The sequence below is a fragment of the Fringilla coelebs genome (genome assembly GCF_963513975.1).
Source record: "Fringilla coelebs genome assembly, chromosome: 1".
Lineage (NCBI taxonomy): Eukaryota > Metazoa > Chordata > Aves > Passeriformes > Fringillidae > Fringilla > Fringilla coelebs.
Genome location: NC_140028.1, coordinates 94,936,185 through 94,956,808, shown reverse-complemented (window position 1 = coordinate 94,956,808; position 20,624 = coordinate 94,936,185). Strand labels below are relative to the sequence as shown.

The following is a 20,624-nucleotide window of genomic DNA, read 5'->3' as shown; positions in this document are numbered from 1 at the left end:
CTAGTTCTTTAGTTGATGTTCACTTGGTGTAGCCCATTACTAACACCGATTGCAGCACAAATATTTGTACTTAGCTTATGAATAAAGTAGGCATAATAGAAGTGAAGTCTCAATAAAAAAGAGGCAATGGCCTGAAGTCATGTCAGGGGAGGTTTGGGTTGGATATCAGAAAAGGGTTCTTCGCCCCAAAGAGCGGTTGGGCACTGGAACAGTCTCTCCAGGGAAGTGGTCACAGCACCAAGCTTGATAGAGTTCAAGGAGTGTTTGGACAACACCCTTGAGTACACAGTGTGACTCTTGGGGATGGTGCTGTGCAGGCCAGGAGCTGGACTTGAGGACCCTTGTGGGTCCTTTCCCACTCAGCTTAATCTGTGATACGTTTTCTTTTATTTTCCCCTTAACATCCTGACCAGCCAAGAACTTGATTGATCATGTTCATTTTGCTCAAAAGTCTTATATCATATTTTAATTAACAACTTGTCATGACTACCATTAAACTAATTCTTACATATATAGGTAGTCTCCATTTTTATCTACAAAACGCAGATATTTATACTGTGTGTCATCTGAATGCCAAAAGGTTACAGAATGTTCCTCATGACACACAAAATCAAAAAAATAACTCTATAATAAAAATAAGACATCCAAGTACATAAAAAAACTGTGTATAAATAGTATTTTCTAAGCAACCTGTGCAGAAAAACAGAAGTGATCCACAATTGATTGCCTACTTGAGATAATATCAACTTTGATAAAAATCCTTTTTCTATTTTGGTAATGAGTTGTCGCCTTGTAAAACATGGTATTACATAAAAAAGCCTCTTTCCAAACACTTCTAAAAAGTGCTAAGCAAGCTTGAACCATGATGCCCTCTTAAAATTAGCAGCCAATCAGCTCTATGCAATTAGTGCATTATCTAATGGTCTGTAAAGAAATACCAGACCGAAAAAATAGGCAAACGCATGTTTCACATTTTGATAATCCATTTGAATCTTACTAGCCTTATCTACACTACATATATTTTAGTGTGCTTTCTATAAGGTGAATAACAATCAGCGTGTCAAAGTCTCTGGTCAGGATGATTTACAATTTAAGCATGACCAATACCAATTTTCTAAAAAAAAAAGTTTATGTCTTCTGAAACAAAGAAACAAAAGAAGAAAGCATAGCTGCTTTTCAGAGTAGTTTCCATTTTCTGGTAGAAAATGAGTTTTTCAAAGCAAAACAAAGGCAGAAACAAACTACTCATGCCAGCTTCTTTTAAGTGCTCATCTTCTTTCTCTCCAATGCACTGTACCAGTATCTTAACCCTATCTTGCTGATTCTCACTGTCAAACTATTAAAAACAGCATTGGAAAACTTTATGCAGTTTTCTCTACTAATCAGATGAGATATTGGTGAAATAATTGCTTTAACATTAATGCTCAAATACTTCTGTATTATTTAACCATGTTAGAGAACGGCGAATGTCAAAACTGTAAAACAGGGGAGCAGCAGTAAATATACATTCATTCTTATACAACTGCTTCAAGCTATGTTCTTTAAAAAACCACATCACATCTCTTGGTGCATCATCCAGCCATGACTTGTTCATGAAGACAAATCAGCAACCTGATTCCTAGCAGTGCACCCTCACATGCAGTCTTGCTGGTAATAAGCACTCCACAGAGAAAACAAAAATCTGTTGAGAGCATGGCGGCCAGCGAGGATGTGAGAGTCAGCATGTGAAGGAAGGTGACAATAGGGCTGTCAGTAAGGAAACAACATGAGGAAGCACCAATGGACTGAGACCAGCCAATCTGAGTCTCCTCAGGTCTGCTTATATCAGAAGATGCTCTAGCAAATCCTTTTCACAACAGCCTCTTACAGTCTCGATGAAGAGCAGCACATTTACTTTCACTAATAGTTTTTGATTGTTTTTACAAGTCCAGTTAGAAGTGAAAGCTGTCTGACAACTGCAAAGCAAGACATCACTTCCAAGGGCCAAGGGTCTTGCATGATAATCACTAACAAGAGCAAGAGTACACACAGGCTTATTCTTTTTCCTTCAAAAAAAGGTACCATTTATAAGAAGCTAACCAAATTTAGCATCTGTACAATTTATGACATACTACATGCTCAGGTGTCAAACAAGAAAATCTGTATGAGAAATGTAGTTGTGGAAATTCAAAGAACCATTAATGTGGAAAGTAATTGTCCAAGAGAGCCTAGGCAGCTATTATTTGCTCTAGAGACCACATCCTCCACATCAAATTAGTACTTTTTAACTAACCAAGAGGGTAACCACTTACTGAGATAATAGTTTTCAACAATTTGAAGGAGAAAAACACTCCCTCCTAATTCACTGCATGGTATAGTCACTAACGTGAAAGAAAAAACAGAAATTAAGGGATAAATTTGCTTAGATCAAAGCGAAATGCAGAGTGACAAAACGCAAGAGCATAAGTGGCCTTATGCAAGAGCAGAGTGTTGCAATTTCAGTCTTTGTATACCACATATAAATTACAGCTCAGTTAAAGGAAAAGAATGCGCAGAATACGTCCCAAACCAACAGAACCATGTTAATGCAGAAGTAGCTCATTAGGCAATTCCCACTCAAGAAAAATCTTAATACTTAAATGCACTCGTGCACAGAGCATACCTTTGCAATGTGGTCACTTTGCAGCTGCTGACCACATGTCCCAGTCAGATGGTAGGAATCTCTGCAGCTCCACTAACTGAAGTGAGAGATGGGAAAGCTAGAGGTCGGATTGGTATCAGGTTCACTCCCTCTCTTCCCCTGTCCCAAGTCCCAAACTGAGAGGAATTTAAACCAGCAAAATATTTTACCTTAGATGGCAGAGATGATGACACTTGACAAGTCACAGATGCTACTCTCAAACACCATGACCAAACCTCAGCAACAAACACAAAAGCCTAAGCACTGTACAGCTAGTAAACTATGTGTGCACAGCTGTTCCAGGACATTAGTAATCCTGGGCCATCCCAGATGGGAAGGTACTGCAAAACAAACAGAAATCTTTCCGCCTTACTGAACTTGTTTAATCTTACTGCCTTACTGGAAATCCCTTTTCAACTTCCTTCCCACTGGTGAAACCCCTACTGGCATCTGTCGAGGACTGGTCCTGAAAGTACTGACACTCGAGGACCTATGGCTGTCCGCTGTCTACTGTTACCATGGCTGTAGCAGCAGCTGAGAAATGAGCAATTGAGAGCAGGATCTTGAGCTCAGCTCAGGGTAATTTCTTTTTTCTTTATAATTGACATTTTATAAATGGAGCATCTTAGACTCTTGCTATGCATTTCTACTATTTACATGGACTAGTGAATTGGAAAGGATCTGAAAAATAACATAAGGGAACTGTACTGATAGCCATTGCTCTAGAAGGAACAGATGAGAACAATTTGTAGCCAAAAGGAAGAGAGGAATGAAAACTCTTGACCTTGTTTACTTATTTCATGGTCAAGTCATTTATCATAGACAAGAACATCAACATAATTATGAAAGGGACATTTATTAAAAAAGGGAAAATCTTTAAGACTATATAAAGCTGACTCAATTTTTAAAAGAAGCTAGCATGATGCACAAGGCTAAAAATCACCTTTTGCATCTGTAACAAATACTCATGAAGAATGCATTTTACAGACAAGCAACGTCAACGTCCATCAGGAAGCAACAGTATGTAAAAGCAAACAGCTTATTTATAACACATTGGACACAACACTGTTAGGATTAGATCAACTTCACTAAGTAACTGTGCATGGTGCTATCCCAGTCAGAAGGTTCTCTCCAAACATAATTTAGGAATACAAATTTAGAAGAAAATGATCCCTAATAAAAAGGAACTAGCAATCAATTCTGAAGAAATAGGTTCACAAGATGATCCATGAGTAACCTCTGGGAACGAGAGCTACATGGCATCCTGTATGGACACAATCAGTTATGAAAGGGAAGATGTGTGTACGTCTTCACATGGTTTGCATGTCATTCCCTTCCTTTGCACGACTTGCTTGAGCTAATATCTGGAAACAAAGAGTCATTTGAAGCCTGGATTCCACTTTCTAGCTTTTTCTCAGTAAACTACAGCAGGAGCTTCCACCTATCCCTGGCAAAGAATGACAATGCCACACAGTCCCACCCCAAACAATTAACAAAGGCTCCAGCAGGTGAGCAAGTCCATTCCTGCTGAAATGGGGGAAAAAGAAGAGCTGCAGACAGCCCAGTTTCTTCTCCCTACAGGACAGGTTTCTCCTACAGAACACTGAAAGCAAAGGTAGATAACTTCCCTGTAAAGTGATAGAATTGATCCTGAGTAAACAAAAGTCATCCTGGAACAACTATTAGGGACAAGAGGCTTCTAGTTAAATTATTGACTGCATTTAATTGATTGGAAACCATTTCTTTAAAGATTTTTCTCTGGTGAAGATTACAGCATACTAGATACAATTCTATATAAATAGCATTTTTATGGAATGACCTTTTGCAGGTTATGTAGGAGATAGCCAGTTATTTAGAAGTAAAAAATTATCCAGTCTTGTAAAAGTAACTATAAACAAGCTAATTTGACTGGCAGCATTTAATCCTGCTCCCTTTACCATCCCATAACGGAGACAAAAAGCAGCAATCAGCTGGAAAGCACCTCGGTCAGACTAGTACAGAAAAGGGGAAAACATTCTCTCGACTGTGAGGCAGCAGCAACAGGAGGCTGCACATTTCCCAAGTAGGGATAGATTCCTTATGCACTTACTCTGATTTGGCAATTGCCCTTTGAACGGCAATTCTATTACACTTAAGACTTTTGTGCTTCCATTCTTCTAAAATTCTAACAGTCCTTCAAGTCAGAGGGAAAGGAAGCTACCATTGGATCTGATCTCCCAGATCTTTGGCACTGAAAAAGATACAAAAGGCTAAGTGACCTTAAACTACAACCCAACAGCTGAAATGCTATTCATTTATTTTGATTTGCTTGGTATGCATAGCACAACTACCACTGAAAAAATAGAAGATAAAAAATATATGTAAGATCAAATTTTAAGAGATTCTTATCCAGAGTGGTTCTTCCCAATGGAACAGTACAAGAGCTACAGCTTTTTTACTATGAAAAGTGACAAACACTTTCAAATAGGTTAGGGAAGGAAAGGGATTTAATTTGGGAATGTATCATAATTAAATTCTCTTTATCAGCTTCCATTTGGATACTTCCAACAAAACTCTCCCACATATACAGTACCTGGGGCTGTGTGGCCTTTCACAGATTTTTGCAGAGAAAAGGCAAGATTTTCTTTAGATGTTAACTGCAAAGGAGTTATTTATTGCTAGTAATACCCATAGAAGCAGTATATATGAATGCCTGCATTTCCTATTTAATTTTAAAAAATCCCAGTCCCTAAAGCTAAAAGACTCCTTTTGATCTTATCTGAATTTGTGAGGGAATACAGTAAAAATACTGAGGATGCAGTTTTATAGCTTTAAATGCAGTTCCGCCTTCACTCTTATTCCCAGCTCTTCCCATCTTCTGCCTGCTCCTGGCACTAGCATTCATGCAGCAGCAACAGCGGGTTAATTCTGGAAGCTGGAAATGATGAAGATTAATCTGGAAATGGTCTTTTTTGTCCCAACCAGCTCCCTGAGCTGGCTTGCCACAGGGTCCCCATGATTACCAACAGTGGCTAAGGGCAGAAACACAGCAGTTGAGCCTGCAGTGGCTTACACTGCAGCAAAGTCCCACTGGAACTTGCTTTCCCTGTCCCTGGAGCACACACTCCTAAGCCAAACAGCCTCAGCATGAGCACCTGAGAAGTGGAGCAAGAAATCACTGCTGTGACTGGAACAGACTCCCTCACTCTGCCCAGGTAGTCTGCAGTCAGCTGCAGTTCTTGTGGCTGCCATAGCCACTTGAATGCACACAAATGAAGCAAAAGCATTTCTGTGGCAAAAGCAGAAACTTCACATCTCTTAGTGACAATCTGATTCCAGAAAGGTTCTTACCTTTTAACATGTTTTGATAAAGAATGAGGTGGGGGCAAACACCCTTCTCTGAAAGTTAAAGCAGTCACAGTGTGGCCAAAGAACTGGGTCCCCACTAGCAAGGCTTATAGAGCTTATTTTCACTTTATTTGATAATGTTCCTGACAGCAGACCCCACTGTGTACATTCCACTAAACTTTTATATTTTACAGAATACGTTACCAGACGTCACCTGTTTCCTAAGTGACATACAATGCTATAAAATCCTGCTTAATTACTTGTGTTGCATTTCTTCTATGTGAACACAACACCTTTACTAAGGTGATGCTAGGAGTCCCAAGTTTTCCTTGCCTTTTATAGTCAGCTTCCAGGAGACAGTGATCTGCTAGCACTACCATGTACAGTTCAACCTCCCTGATACATGTTCTGTGTGCACCCTTCCTCAGTGCTAATATTTGATCCTTGACAAAATCATTCTGGAAAGCTAAAATACCAGAAAAATCTCACCCTGCTTCTGCACCAAACCAACCCCAAACATACCCCCCTTAGTGGTTCAGCTGCCCAAGGAACAGAGACTTGTAGCAAGGGAAAAATTTTGGCAGCAACTTTTACCTCAAATCATACTCCTGGAACCAAAGCTAATCCAATTATGAAAAAAAGAGTAACTGGAATTTAGGCTTCATTTCTTCTGAAGTTCATGTAGTCTAGTTTCCAAGCATAATATGCTGCTTAAGCAAAAGCATAATTTAAGAACAAATCATTGTAATTTAAGATGTTTATAGTTGTAGGAGAAGTAGAAAAGCTTTAATTTCTTTAGTCATAAATGAAGCAGCAGAAAGTAATCAATCACAAAACCAACTGTGCCAAAAGATTCAGACTTTTTATAAGGTTTCTAAATAGTATCTTTAAAAACAGAACAATAAATACTTTATGCAGTGAGTCTGAAAAACATACACACTTCCTTTTGACTCACGGCACACGCTGCATCAGTAATTCATTAATATTTTTCAAAAGCCACATGATTAGAGAAAAATGTTAGTACATAAAATCATAAAGGTGACCCATAATATCACCTGTCTTTAAGTATTACTGACAATACAGATGGAAGGCACAGATGGATTCAGAGACTGGTATCACGACAAGGAGAAATACTGTTTCTGGGAAAGTCTGAGATAAAATCAAAATACTTCAGAACAAAAAGCAACAGAAATCAAAAATTGTCACCTCCAAGGTAAAGTTTACCTAGTAAAGTTAAAAGCCTGAAGTCACCTGAAATTCAAAGGAGATCATCACAGAAGTTGAAAGTTATGGGACATTTCCCCAGAACACCAGCTTGAAAGTTCTTCCAGAAGTCCATCTCGAATTTACCCTGTACTGTATATATAGTCTCTTTCTTTTGTTGGTGATATATGCAGTTCCCTTCTCATATTTTTATTAAATTTTCTGAAGACAGCTCTAAGCCTTTTATAGCCAGAACCTTGGAATGAACTTATTGCCAAGAACATGGCAAGTTATATGCTCCTGTCCCCACCCCAATGAACTATCTAAGCCTGAAGATGAATTCAAGCTCCAGGGTCACTAGATTTTATACTAAAGTCACAAAGAGGACAAACTCATGAAAACATGGTGCACAGTAGATAGGTAGTTTTTCTTCTATGTATCATTTAATATTATCTAAGATGGTGGGTTATTTGAAAAAAGCGCATAGAATGTTAAGCAAAAAGTGAGCAGCTAGAGGTTCACAATGAATTTCAAATAATGTGCTTTTGTATGAAATACATACAGCTCACTCAGCAACAGAAAGCTCCCTTCACCTGCAAAACAATTATGGCTATGACTTAACAACACTGCAATTACATGTCTGTAGATAATGGGGCCCCATGCTCTCATTTCTCTCCCCAATCTTCCATACAGTCTGCGCATTTTACATCTGCAGACCCCTCTTCTCCCATCCCACCACTGATTTTTGTCTGTATTATTTTGAGATTTACCGTAAAAACAAAGCAAAGCAAAAGGCAAAGCTATCCACAGAGCAAATTCGATAACATGTTTAATGTGAAGAAACTGTTCTTAAAAGAAGTTGTACTTTAAAGGTCTACTTACACACCACAGTATTCTGTTCTGCTTTGCAGAACATTACTGCATTTTAGCCTGAGCTGTACTTTTGTCTGCTGTGGCTTTTACTTAAAAGTACTGTAGCGGCATACAAGGTCAGTTCACATACATGCATAATTTAATGAAAGTTAGAACTTATGTTTTAATAAATGTTAAAAATTTGTCAGAATTAGTTAAGCTCACCTCTTTATCCATACTCTCTAAATCCTCTTTACATAGCGTGTACAGGGGCATTGTTTCAGACATACTTGGCTGGCGTTTCCTCTTAGAGGGACCAGGCTGCTCTTCATTTTCACTTGCTGGTAGGTCGTCTTCTTCAAACATCTGCTGTTGATGTGGCTGAACAACTCTGAAAAAATTTAGGGGTATCACATAAGACAGACTTACTTGGTTCAGAGCTACAAATAAAATCCCATAAATGATTTATGACTGCCACATATCTACAACTTCACTTAATAAAAGCTCTGCATTCATCAACAGGTCAGTCAAGTCTCATGACTAATTTTAGTCTGACAACTAAAGCTTCTATTTTACCTTTGAAAAGGTACTCACTCTCCTGCCTTTGCATTGTTCTTTTACATAACCACCAAACCTTTCTTGTCGCCAAGCATTCCAGCAGTTGCAGATGCGTCGCCCTTAAAATACATTAGTATTTCTGTGCAAGCAGAGTTTCTCCATCACTTGACAAATTTATTATTACAAAAGCAATGCTGACATTCTAATGCATTTTTCCTGATCTATGCTAGGCTTTTACTTTTGAGTGTCTAAGTATACCCTTCTATTTCTCAACCTTAAAGACAAGAGTTCTGCATGTAAAAAGCACTTCTGCAGTGCCAGTCTTCAGACCTTTCCGACATGCTAAGCCTGGATAAGATGCAAAACAGCCAATATTTCTTTCTGGCTAGTATATTAAAATACAGAAGCTTTTTCTTTTAGTCTGTATTCTATTGCATTGTTAATTACTGTACTTAATTCAAACAAAAAGGAATATCAAAACCTTCATTAAAATGGCTAAAATAATCATAGCTTCATGGGAATTGCTTTATGATAGTAATAAAAAGATAGACTACATGTACAAGCACAGCAGGAGATTTCTATCTTCCTTGGTAAATTTTTCTGTGACTATTACTTTAAGTACTAAAGACTTCTAGAAGCTAAATTACTATACAATACAGATTAACCACCAGTACTGGTCTGTCATATTAGCCTCCTGGAACAAATTACAGCAGCTCAGCACCACCCACAACCCAATTCAAAGATCATAAAGCTCACAGGTCACAAAATATTTATGTTAGCCATAAGACTTTGTATTTGGAGAATGACTACCAAAAGCAGGTATAAAAGCGACTGCATTTGAAATCACAGTTTCAAGATGCAACCACCAGGTGAGAGACCATCAACCTGTTTTTGAGAATGACTGTGACTGAAAAAAGCTACAGTGTAGTCTCTGCAGACAAGAGTTTTTATGCAGAATGGCTAATTCTCATCAAGCCAGGGTTTGCAAGAATCAGCTTTAGACCAACAGTCTCCCATTAAAAAAAAGCCATTACTAACTTACACAAATCCAGTCAGCCATAGGTAGGTCCTACAAAATTATTTCTCCTTTGGTGAACTTGACAACTTCTTGAGAAGGTTATCTAAATATCAAGGGTTTTCTACCTCTGTGCTTAAATTCCAGAATGTATGAAATCTGAAAGCCATACAAAACTGTCAATTTTGCTCATTTTGACAGCTTGTATTTAGGAAACGCACATCTCTCTTCTCAGATCCCACGGACAGGTGGGGAAAATTTGAAATCTTGCTTTGAATGGGAGGTTGTGAGATAAAAGAGCTGAGCCAGTGCCATGCTACCCAGACCTGCAATATCTGCTGCAGAAGACCCCCAGCAGCACAGCACAACTCAGCAGCACAGCAGACACATGGCGCTTTGTAGTCTCTTACTCCTGTACAGTGGAATTTCTTGTGAAGCTTAAACAATTTGGATGCTGCCAAAATGAACTAAGCAAACTGGGGTTTTTTTGCTGGTTTCTCACTACTGCTACCAGTTTTTGGGTTGGGTGTTTTTTTCTCCCCTCTACTATGTTTTCTATTTTAAAGATCACTGTTTTCTTTTAGTATTAAATTGCTCTTAGACAGTAATTTTCATAGGTAGATGACAAAAATAATACAGCATTCCACTATGTTTTCCAAAAGGTTTTTTTAAAGTATGATTTCTCCTTGCCTTTTTAATATATAACCTAGGCAGAAAAGGTGGCGATGCCATTCACATTCTTAGCAAAACAGAGAATGGCAAAACAAAAGCTATAGGCATCTTACACAACTCTAATAAAAATATGACAAGCTTGACAATTCCTAGAATTGCAGAGAAGTTATATGCAGCATGACAGCCAAGCAGATTTTCTTAGACTAGAAATAAATCTAAATAAATCCAGCATATTTTTAAGAACACATCGTCATATGGTTGATGAGAACTTCTCCTTTTGTAGAATAGAGTGTGAGATCATACTCGACTACATTACACACAAATATTAGCTGTAAAATAATTGTATTAATAGCTTCTAAAGGCTTCTGTCAGATGTTTTTTCCAGTATTTTCCCACTACTAGTAGGTAAGAAACATTGGGCCTTCTCATGAAAGCATTCCAAAAAGCAATGTGAAATAAAGTCTTCTTAAATGCTTTTAAAACATTTTTATTTTGTCAAAAACATTTTTAAGCTTTTACACTTTCATCTGCCTTTGAGTAAGAATTAGTGACACGAAAATGCAGGAATTTACATTTATTTCTAATTATACGTGACTCATAAATAGTTTTTAAAAAAATAACACCATCTTCAACTCTGCAGAGGTTCATTGGTACTTGACAGTCTTACATGCACAAGGACATATATGCACCGTGAGGCCAACATTTGTGGAAGCAACAAGCACCTTCTTTGATACATCAAGGTAAAAGCTAAAATAACATTATCATCACAGAAGTGCTAAAAAAATTTAAATTCCAGTCACATGTTCAATTTGGCACTTCATATTTTTGCTGTCATAATAACATCAATAACATTAAGTAGGAAAAATAGTAATTATGAACATATAAATTCAGACAAAAATGTTGTAAGTGAAATTAATTTATACAAATCTTCAAGTATGGCTTAAGCCACCAACATCTGCTTGACACACCTCTTTAAACCAAGCATTTGGTGCATCTCAGCATTATTTTAAACCAGGGTGCCACTTTTAACTTCTCACGTGTAAATGACACCCATATTTTAAGCCTTGCCTCATCTGTTAGCATATTACTAGTGTTCACTAAAATGTAACTTGCAATATAACTTTTTCCTTATTCTAGTCCAAGTTATCATTAGCTTTTACATTACTTTGAACAACACTACATTACATGTCTCATGATCTGTTACAACTTTAGTGTTCACTGCAACGCTTGCAGAACACTGTTTCTGTATGAAAATGCAAATCATTGAGATACATAAGGCATGTCAAAGTTCTGACATGCAGGTTATTTTTAGAGAGGAATCCTTCCTGTTCTCAGACAAAGAAGAGCTAGTGGCCACCAGCAGCCCCTGAGCAGCACTGCATTCCCTTCCCTTCTACTACAGCTGTGAACTTTTTTTACTCTTCCAAATGGGCTGCAACAGCCATGATAAAAAAGAAGGTGCTCAAGTCTCAGAGCTGAGCACAATGGCAAGACCTGTTGCTTGAAATGTTAACTACATTAACTGAACCATCTGTAACTCACTGGTGACAGTTTCACTGCAAATTGCGTGTATAAATCTGAACTAATTATATCCAATTTTAAATTATGTTTCAAGTTGAATTCCAGAAAGAAACTCAAAATGTTGAAACCCAAGACAGTGAGAACTGAAACTGTTCTTATGAAATAGTATTCAGGTAACTTGAAGCCCTTTGCAATAATCTGCCCTGCAAGGCAGAGGCTCTCTCTTAAGCACAAGGAGGTCTCTTCTTAGAGTAAGACACCAAGAACCATTGCTATGCCATGTGCAGGTACCAAGTCCCCAAGGGCTTCCACTCACAGCAATGCAATTCTGTTTCTCACTATCTGAAATTCAGAATCAGATGAAGATTTGAGAAATTATCAAAGAAAATTATTATAGGCTTTGACTACACCTACCCACAACAGGAGCAGTTGTGAGTGCCAACTTTAACTCTTTTTAAAATCAATAGTTTGGTTACAAATATGAATGTGAATGAAGGAGCACATTAAGCCTGTCAGGACAAAAAAAATATAGTCCTCTACCAATAAATTGCTGCACTAATGTAGTTTTTTCTTAAGACAAGTATTATATCAAATTTTAAAGCAGATGTGAAGCTTTTCGAAAAAGCTATCATTGACATATGCATTAAGATAAAGCTCACACTGCTGGCTCAGTTCTTCCAGAGTCAAGACACAGCAGAGCTGCTTCGATTCAGCTTTTTGTTGCTTCTTCACAGCCTTCCTGCTCTGTCTGCACTGTGGTATTTAAACAGCCTTGCTTTTCTCCTATGCTCGCCAAAACACTCCTCAGGATCTAAAGAAGGTGGAACTGCCCTGAGGAATAGAGATGTGTCCCAATTAAGAGATTAACGTTTACAGATCACCAACTTCACCACTAGATCAAAATCAACAGGAAATGTTGAGTGAAAATAATTTTTCTCAGCATAGACCTAATGCTCATCTTTTTCTTACATCTGCTTAGTTGCAGGGTAAATTTGCAGCACAGAGTAATTGGATTCACAGTCAGATTGAAACATCTCAATTCTGAGTACTGAGAGTCACAAAAACCCCCCACTGAACTGCAATAAAAGATGGGAGTAGAAAGGACACACAGCCTCACTCTGCCCTCAAAACCTGTCAGAAGCTCTATGAAACTCAACTAAGAGGACACCTAAAGTATATTTCTTCCTTTTCAATATGATATTCAAGTGAAGAAGCACCTCAGCATTATGGAAAAATAGGCTTAGGTGTGGACAAACTCTTCATCAAGTTGTTGACAAAGGTAGAGAAACCATTAAAATCTATTCTTTTGAAAGCATTCAATGATTTATTAATATCAACCCATCATACTGAAGCACCTTACAAGTGTCATGACAATTACGTACAGGTAAAACCTTCCCATCTTTACTTCTAGAAAAATTCCTTTCCACAATAACTGATCAAAAAACCCAAAAACTTTTCAGCTCCTCTCTGGATACATGCTGTGTCAATTATTTAAATATTCTAATGCTCATTTACCATGTGACAGTAAACTAAGACAGACTTTGAAAGTTAAAAAGGAACTGAAAACAGGACATCTTCACAAACAAGAGACGCAAAAAAACTTGTGTCGACAACAAGAGAAAAGCTGAAGTAAGAAAAAGGCTACATACAAACAGCTAACAGAAAAAGGCTACAAAAAGAAAACACTTTACAAAGAAAAGCTTTGCCTTTAACTGGATACGTCTTTAGCAGGGAATGAACAAGCCTTCCTGAGCTTGTTAGAATTTCAACAAGTCAAATCTTTCATTTAGATAATTGGGGATGAATTCTAGCTATTTCACACATCCTTAAGACAAGGGGTGGTTTTGCAGCTTAACATAAATTTTGACAAAATTCAGATACATACTAGCTTTTGTACTTCAAAAAGCAGACCGCTTCTTCCTCCTCAAAAATTAGTGTCTTGACTTAATGGTCTAAGGATTAGTAATGAGCCCTCAGCCATATGGCCTTATTTCACAATACTCAGGCAGCTACATACCTCTTCCATCACTTCTGATATTCTTCAAAAACAAAGTTAATAACCCATTTGAAGGAATTAGGTGAAAAGAAAAATGTTATAAACAAGAACTAAATGCTATCAGGTATATTTTATTAACAACAACCAATCCAGTATTCCAAGACCCATTAAGAAACATAAAGCTGCCTCACTTCAGCTATCAGTTACTCTAACATTCTTTAGACTACATGAACTCCACACTGAATTTATTTGGTTTAGGTTTCCAGTTCCACTTCAGTGAGGCACAAAAAGCATCAGGAATTGTAGCATCCTGACTTCACTTCAGCTGATTGTTTCCTTTTGCTTATTTTCTTGGCTTTTTAGAAAGCAAACAAAGTAAAGCAAAAATACCAATTTAATGAAAGGATAAGGAGACTAAGACTTACTGCAGAATCTAAAAATGTAGACAATGTGAGTCTTAGCTATGCTTTAGGTACCTGAAGGAGGAGTGTTCACCGTGGCCTGGCAAAGTGATGGGAGGAGCTGGAGACTGGATGTACATTGACTGCCCAGATGTCTGTGTGCCTTTCCTGATCAGCTTTCCAGTGTTAGGATCATATATTCGAACTTCAGGACCAGGTTGAGACTTCGGATGGATGGGTGTTGGGTGAAACAGAGCAGTCTGAAATGTGCTGGGTGTATCAGGAAACGTGGCAGGGCTATTTTCTCTGTTAGATGGAGTTCAGAAAAAAAATTGCATTAGAAATTTAAATGAGCTATCTAGCCAGAACATAAAAAATGAGCATTCCCTTTTCTTCTAAAGCAGAAGAGAGAAATGGTTTGGAAAATTTCTAAAGAAACATTTCTTCTCCTCCACCTCATTAAAGTCCCACTGAATTTAAAACAGAAAACTGCAAATACAAGATAATGTCATGTTTAAATTACTAAAACATTAGTAAGTGTGCCTTATAAATTGTCTAAACACAAAGTCACTGAAATTATTTCCAGGTAGTAACAACAGCACAATTAGCAAAGCATGATAATCTGCATATATGCAACAAAGAGAAAAGCAGGCTATTGTATCCATCCTTCTATTTGCTCTCCAAATTTGCTCAGAGAAAATAAACGCATAGTATTAACTTGCAAGTCATCCTAACTAATTTTTGAAAATACTAAACTGCCTATGATCACCCAGCTGCATTTTATAAACATAACTTTAAAAGCGTCAGCAGAAACATTCAGAGATCAGTTTGCAGGAATCACCATTATGGCATACTATCCAATTGTGATGAAGTACCACAAAAAAAAAAAAGGGCAAGCAAATTGAATAATTAAAAAAAATCATTAATTAAAACAGCATGTTATGCCCCATGAATGCAATGCTATGTTAAAAAAGATTCAATTAATTCGTAACAAATACTAGAAGTGACACAAAACTGGAGTTTTTACCAGATGCATTAAGAGAAGTTTCTGAAGTAGTCTTGTAGCAATAACATGGTAAATCAATTCCAAGTTTACCTATTCTTTTCTTGCTATCTTAAGTTCATTTTACATGCAAATGCTTTCTCAGGCTTCTCCCCTCCCCTAGTTTGTATGTGCTTTGGACCTGTAATTGCTTTTTCAAGCGGCTTCATTAAAGAGAAAATCTCTTCCGAAGTAGCTGCACATATTGGGTTAAAGCAAAGGTATTTGCATTAAGACGGATAACTTACTGACTGAAGCTTGTGTGTGGGGGAAGTGTGAAGTTAAGAGGTATTGTAACTGAAACACAGAAGTAGGAAAAATTATCATGTTTCAGTAAAATGGAAGAGTAAATTAATAGAGGGAGGAAGACTAACATTCATCTAGACATTAAAAAAACCCCAAAACTTCACAAGCTACTGTCCAGGTTTCTACTGCAAACTTAGCAGTGTCAAATTAAGCATCCCTTGCAAATATTCCAAAGTTTGATTTAAAACCATCAGACAGTATTTTTTAAATACTAATTATCCTAGTCAAGCCATAAGCAGGCTACATGTCTTTTCCCAACTTATAGGGATCCTGGGTCTCAACCTACTGCTGCATTTGATAAATGCCCTCACTGCCACACGTTTCTTCTTTTGGTGTCTTCAAAGCCTAACACACCCATGTTCTGCCCTCAAAGGGCATCTTGTAAGTAAAAAGTAAATCTCTAGCATAGCGAATTGCAGCAGTATCAGTTTAATACAGAAATCCCACTATGCTGTGCTCCTTCCTGTCTAAACATGGAAGGGAATATCCTCCATTATGCTTGCAAGAGATGTGGGTCTATCCAAACAGGTAAGTCAAGAAGCAGAAGCTGGCTTGACAGTACCTTGCAATGAGTTACTTCAGCCATGCCACTATCCTGCAGAGGACTGTTATTGTCTGACTTTCTCTTTACTAATAATGTTTTTGGCTGCCTCTTCTATTTACTGTCACCCTACAGTGCACTAATTACTTTTAACCTTTTCTCTTTCAGCACTTTCTTATCATCCCAAAACTGCCTCTCACTAGTTCCTATCTTTCAGCTTTTGCTTCCAATTCTTCTTAGAATTTTCTACGGCATTTTCCTGTTTCTCTCTTTCCCATCACTACCAAATTTCACCAAAAAATGCCATACTTCACTAGTTCCTCATGAAGTCAAAGTATGTACATTTTTTGGCAGCATGAGTGATCCCGTGCTTTGGTGGCATTCCCTCCATTTGGTGGCTTACAGATAAACTGAAAAGGGCAACTTCTCCAAATTAAAAGAGCTAAAAACAGTAACTGCTAAAGAAAGTAACGTTACCACAAGTTTTCTCCTGACTGTGCTAGTTACTGAACTGCCTCCTGATCCCTTGACAGTCTTCAGTTTAAGCAAAAGAGAAATGGACAAAACCAGGGAGGTCTTCCATAGAATCCATAAGCACCTGAATTTATCAGAAACCAATTTATTAACAAATCAGAATAACCTGCTTTCATGGCCCCCATTCCCTCAAGGAACAGCACTTACCTGTGTGTTTTGATGTAGTCATCCTTTAAGGGAAAGAGCTGTTCCTCAACCTTGTCCCAGCGCTCCAGGCAGCTCCACAGCCAATCAGGGTTTACGACATGGAGATCCTTGCAGTCCTGAGCTTGCCGTACTTTCTCTGTGCCTATTACAGAGTCAAACACAACATAACAGTGTTCTCAGAAACACAGAAGACAAACCAGTGTATAGTTAAAACTAAGAACATTTTGTCATCAATTGTACAGAAAAAAAAAAAGGCACCACTCCTCCCCACTCCAACAAAACAATCACAAGTAATAAAAGCAAGAATCTGAATAAGATGCAGTAGCTCAGACTCCAGCTGGATGAGGGGAACTTTCTGAAGAGCTGGCACCATGGAAATAGCCCGCTAAGATTTACGCAGAAAATCTCTGCATCTTCTCAGCGTGTTAGTCCAACAAACAACACAAGTGCACTTTTGTATAACATCTCCTTCACTTGTGTTTGTTAGTAGTCCAAGAAAAAGCAGTTTTTCAATGCTATTGAAGCCTGACTAACTTATCATACTAACTTTTTTACACATGGCCCTCTGTTCATACAGCGTGCTACCTTTCAACCCAACCTGTCACCCACCCAACCTCCATCTACCAGAGAATGGAGGCAAAGCAGATAGAATTCCTTTGTGCTGAAACACGAACAAAGAATGCGAAGCTAAACATGGCAGGCTAGATGCAGTCCAGGTGAGACCATCAACAGTGCAGCTTGCAAGTAACAGGTGATCTCAAATTCTACTCTCTGAGGATAACAGAACAACAGAGAAACTCAGTAAAGTTACTATAAATCTGCCAAAAAGCACAAAAATCAGCACTGTGGTTTAATCCCAGCCACTTGTAGACTCCTCCAACCATGCCAGTGGGGTGGGGAGGAGAATCAGGGAAAAAAAAACTACACTAGTGAGCTAACAACAGCTAAGGAAACAAAGTAAAATATAATAATACTAATAATATGAGCCCTTGTCTGTTTTCACACACGTGAGAACAATGAAGCCTCCAGAAAAAAAAAAAAAAAGACATTTTAGAACAATTCTGACAAGCAAGCAGGAACAGTAAATTAATTTGATGTTTTCAGAGTTCCCTGGAGTTTCATCTTCATGATTGTCATTTAACAATAAAATTTTACTTGTTTCAATTTAGATGAAAATCTAAATTGTGATGAAATGCTTCTTCACATAATTTGAAGATGAGACAAAGCAGCTAATCTCAAATATTTAATACCCTTTGTAAAACCTGAACTACAATCCACTGGGATAGACAGATGAACTGAAATGCACTTGAGGATTGATCTAACTAGTTGGTTAGACAGCTCAGTTTAAGACATCTGTAAGATTAAATGACTAAACAGAAAGAACAAGAGAATTGTCCTTTATGAAACTCCTGAAAGCCTCTGTTTCCCTACCTTTCATACCCCAAACCCAATGGAATACAGGAGCAGGGCTACATTTTGCTCTAGATACACATATTTTTTTTCTTGGATTTAGATTAGCAGAAAACAATGTTGTGTGCACAAATATATTTCTTATTTCTTCAGGGGTAAATGCAACCAGTTGCATAGTTCAGGATGTAAGAGCTGTACATATAAAGCTTTCTCCACAGCAGTATCATTGAAAAAAAAAAGTTAACTTAAGAACTTAAACACAAAAAAAAGTACTTCAAGACACAGTCCTGTCCAAACCTCTAATGACTTGGACAACATATTTTCATTTTTGCCACGTAATACAAATAAAACCACTGTCCAACAAAGATTCAGTGAAAACAATTTTAGAACTGCAGCTGTGTTAAACCCAGCACACCTCTGCAGTTCAAGAGGTTTTAACCGGCTAAAACATAAAATCTTTATAAGGGAGGTCAATGTACTCCCTGAAATCATACATGCCCTGATTTAAGAAATCTGTTTTCCAATTAATTATCAGTTACAAAAGCAATTGAGAAGAATTTCATGCAACAGTTGCTGGAAATGAGCCAGTTTAGAGTGCCAGAAGGAGATTTGACTGGAGATATTAATATTTAATTAACCTCAATAGGAATTGTAGAAATACCTGCAGTTAGAAATAGTTATGTATAAACCTGTATTTAATTTATACACAGGGTATATTTCATAAGAAATAAAGCAAAGGTTCTGAAAGAATCATTTAGGAGATCTTGGAGAAAAAGGATTGAAGAAGTTTAAGGCTTAGCTTGGACATTGCTTTCTTTTGAGAATAAAGGAGAAAGGAATGAAAACATGAGAAAAACAAATCAGCAAGAAGACAGCTGTTATAAACAGGATATAAAATCAGGTTCATAAGCATAAGAGCTTCAGAGCAAAAAAAAGCAACAAGAGCAAGAAGTCTGGTAGAAGTTTAGGCATCTGTGCTTGTTATTAAATACTGCATCAAATATCAGACACAGCTGGCAATATTGTCCTGCACATAACAGCTCTGGAGCTGACTGAATGCCACATGCAGTAGCAGTGGTTTCACTAGTGAGCACACACAACAGAGCTGGTGATGCTGTTGGATAGATGGCACTATGCTGCTCCTTCTGGACTTCATCAGGGGAAACATGGACAAAACTGTAAAATTGCATCTTCACCTCATGTTAAATCTGTGAAGTTACATGAGGAGATGGCTTTGTCCAACTGTTTTTCAAACTCATGTTTCTGCACTGATGTCAGGTGTTTCATCTTGCTGCTACTTCCTCCCCACCCCCACATTCTGCATTCACACATCTGATTGTTTCATACTGGATGTATGCTCAGGAGTCACGCAAATTCTTCTAGTTGACAGGACTGTGACAGAAAACTTAAACACGAAAGCCAAAACAACACAATTTTGTATGAAGGTGCTACTGGAACTAGATGGTTTTTAAGGTCCCTAACAACCTAAATGTTCTAGGATTCTGTGAAAGCTGGTGACACAGACTTGTAGCCAAACCCACCTCCCAAGAATCAAAAGTCTTACCTTTCTCACCTCCACAACATCAAGGCTTTCTGCCTCCTCCCCATTTCTAAAGTTCAGTGGCCTATGGCACACGCCAGCACACTGAAAACTGCATGAGAGAACATAAATGTGTCCTCTTGGGGAGGGCTTCCTATTTCTAGCTGACATCTTCACAAATCAAGATTTCACATGTATAATCTACTTCAAGCAACATTTGGTGAAACACCAAATTTAACTAGGAGAAGAAATAGCACTGTGATAATATGTTTGCTGTCTCCTCTCCCTTTCCCCAGTGTAACTTCTTTTTGAACTACACTCTTAACACAAAACAGCAAAAAGATTTTAATCCATCCAAGCAACAGCACTTCTGATGCAGCTAAAAACATCTGAATTACCCAGCTGAGATGAAAATCACTTAGAGAAAAACGATCTTCCAGACTATTTTCTTGCATTATTGTCATCTAATTACCTTCCCCTACTTCAAATTCTAAAATTGTTCCAAAAAGTTAAAAAGGCACAGAAGGTTTCCCACATGAAGCAACTGGGGGCCAAATTTATCCCATCTACTCTCTGATGGTACAGTCTGAAGCAGATAGTATCAGAAAATGTTATTTTCAAAGCTCATCAATTCTACTTCTGAACTTGCTGAAAACAGTGCTCAGCTGACTGTGGCCTCTGATTCAATGTCACCCATGCAGAACTCAGTGTAAGTGCTCAAGGCTGTGTCAGGACTAACCAAAGCACACAATGGGGAGAGATCACCAGCAGCACTTGCAGAACTTTCTCCTGATTCCAACACACCAAAATCAACATATCCTTATGGCAGTTTGCAACCAGGCTGCCAGACACTGACTGGAAAATCTGATCACTAAAAATTTATTTTTCTTCAGTAATTTT

General features: G+C 37.8%; 1 protein-coding gene across 1 annotated transcript in view; it reads right to left on the bottom strand.

Moving 5' to 3' along the window:
• The window catches only part of CTDP1 (CTD phosphatase subunit 1), a 95,916-nt gene that overhangs the window by 43,167 nt on the left and 32,125 nt on the right, over positions 1 to 20,624 (bottom strand). The window contains exons 9-11 of the mRNA XM_084207947.1: positions 16,775 to 16,916; positions 14,280 to 14,510; positions 8,267 to 8,432 (exon numbers count right to left, since the gene is read on the bottom strand). Of these exons, the coding sequence (XP_084064073.1) occupies positions 8,267 to 8,432; positions 14,280 to 14,510; positions 16,775 to 16,916 (539 nt within the window). The remainder of the gene's footprint in view (positions 1 to 8,266; positions 8,433 to 14,279; positions 14,511 to 16,774; positions 16,917 to 20,624) is intronic.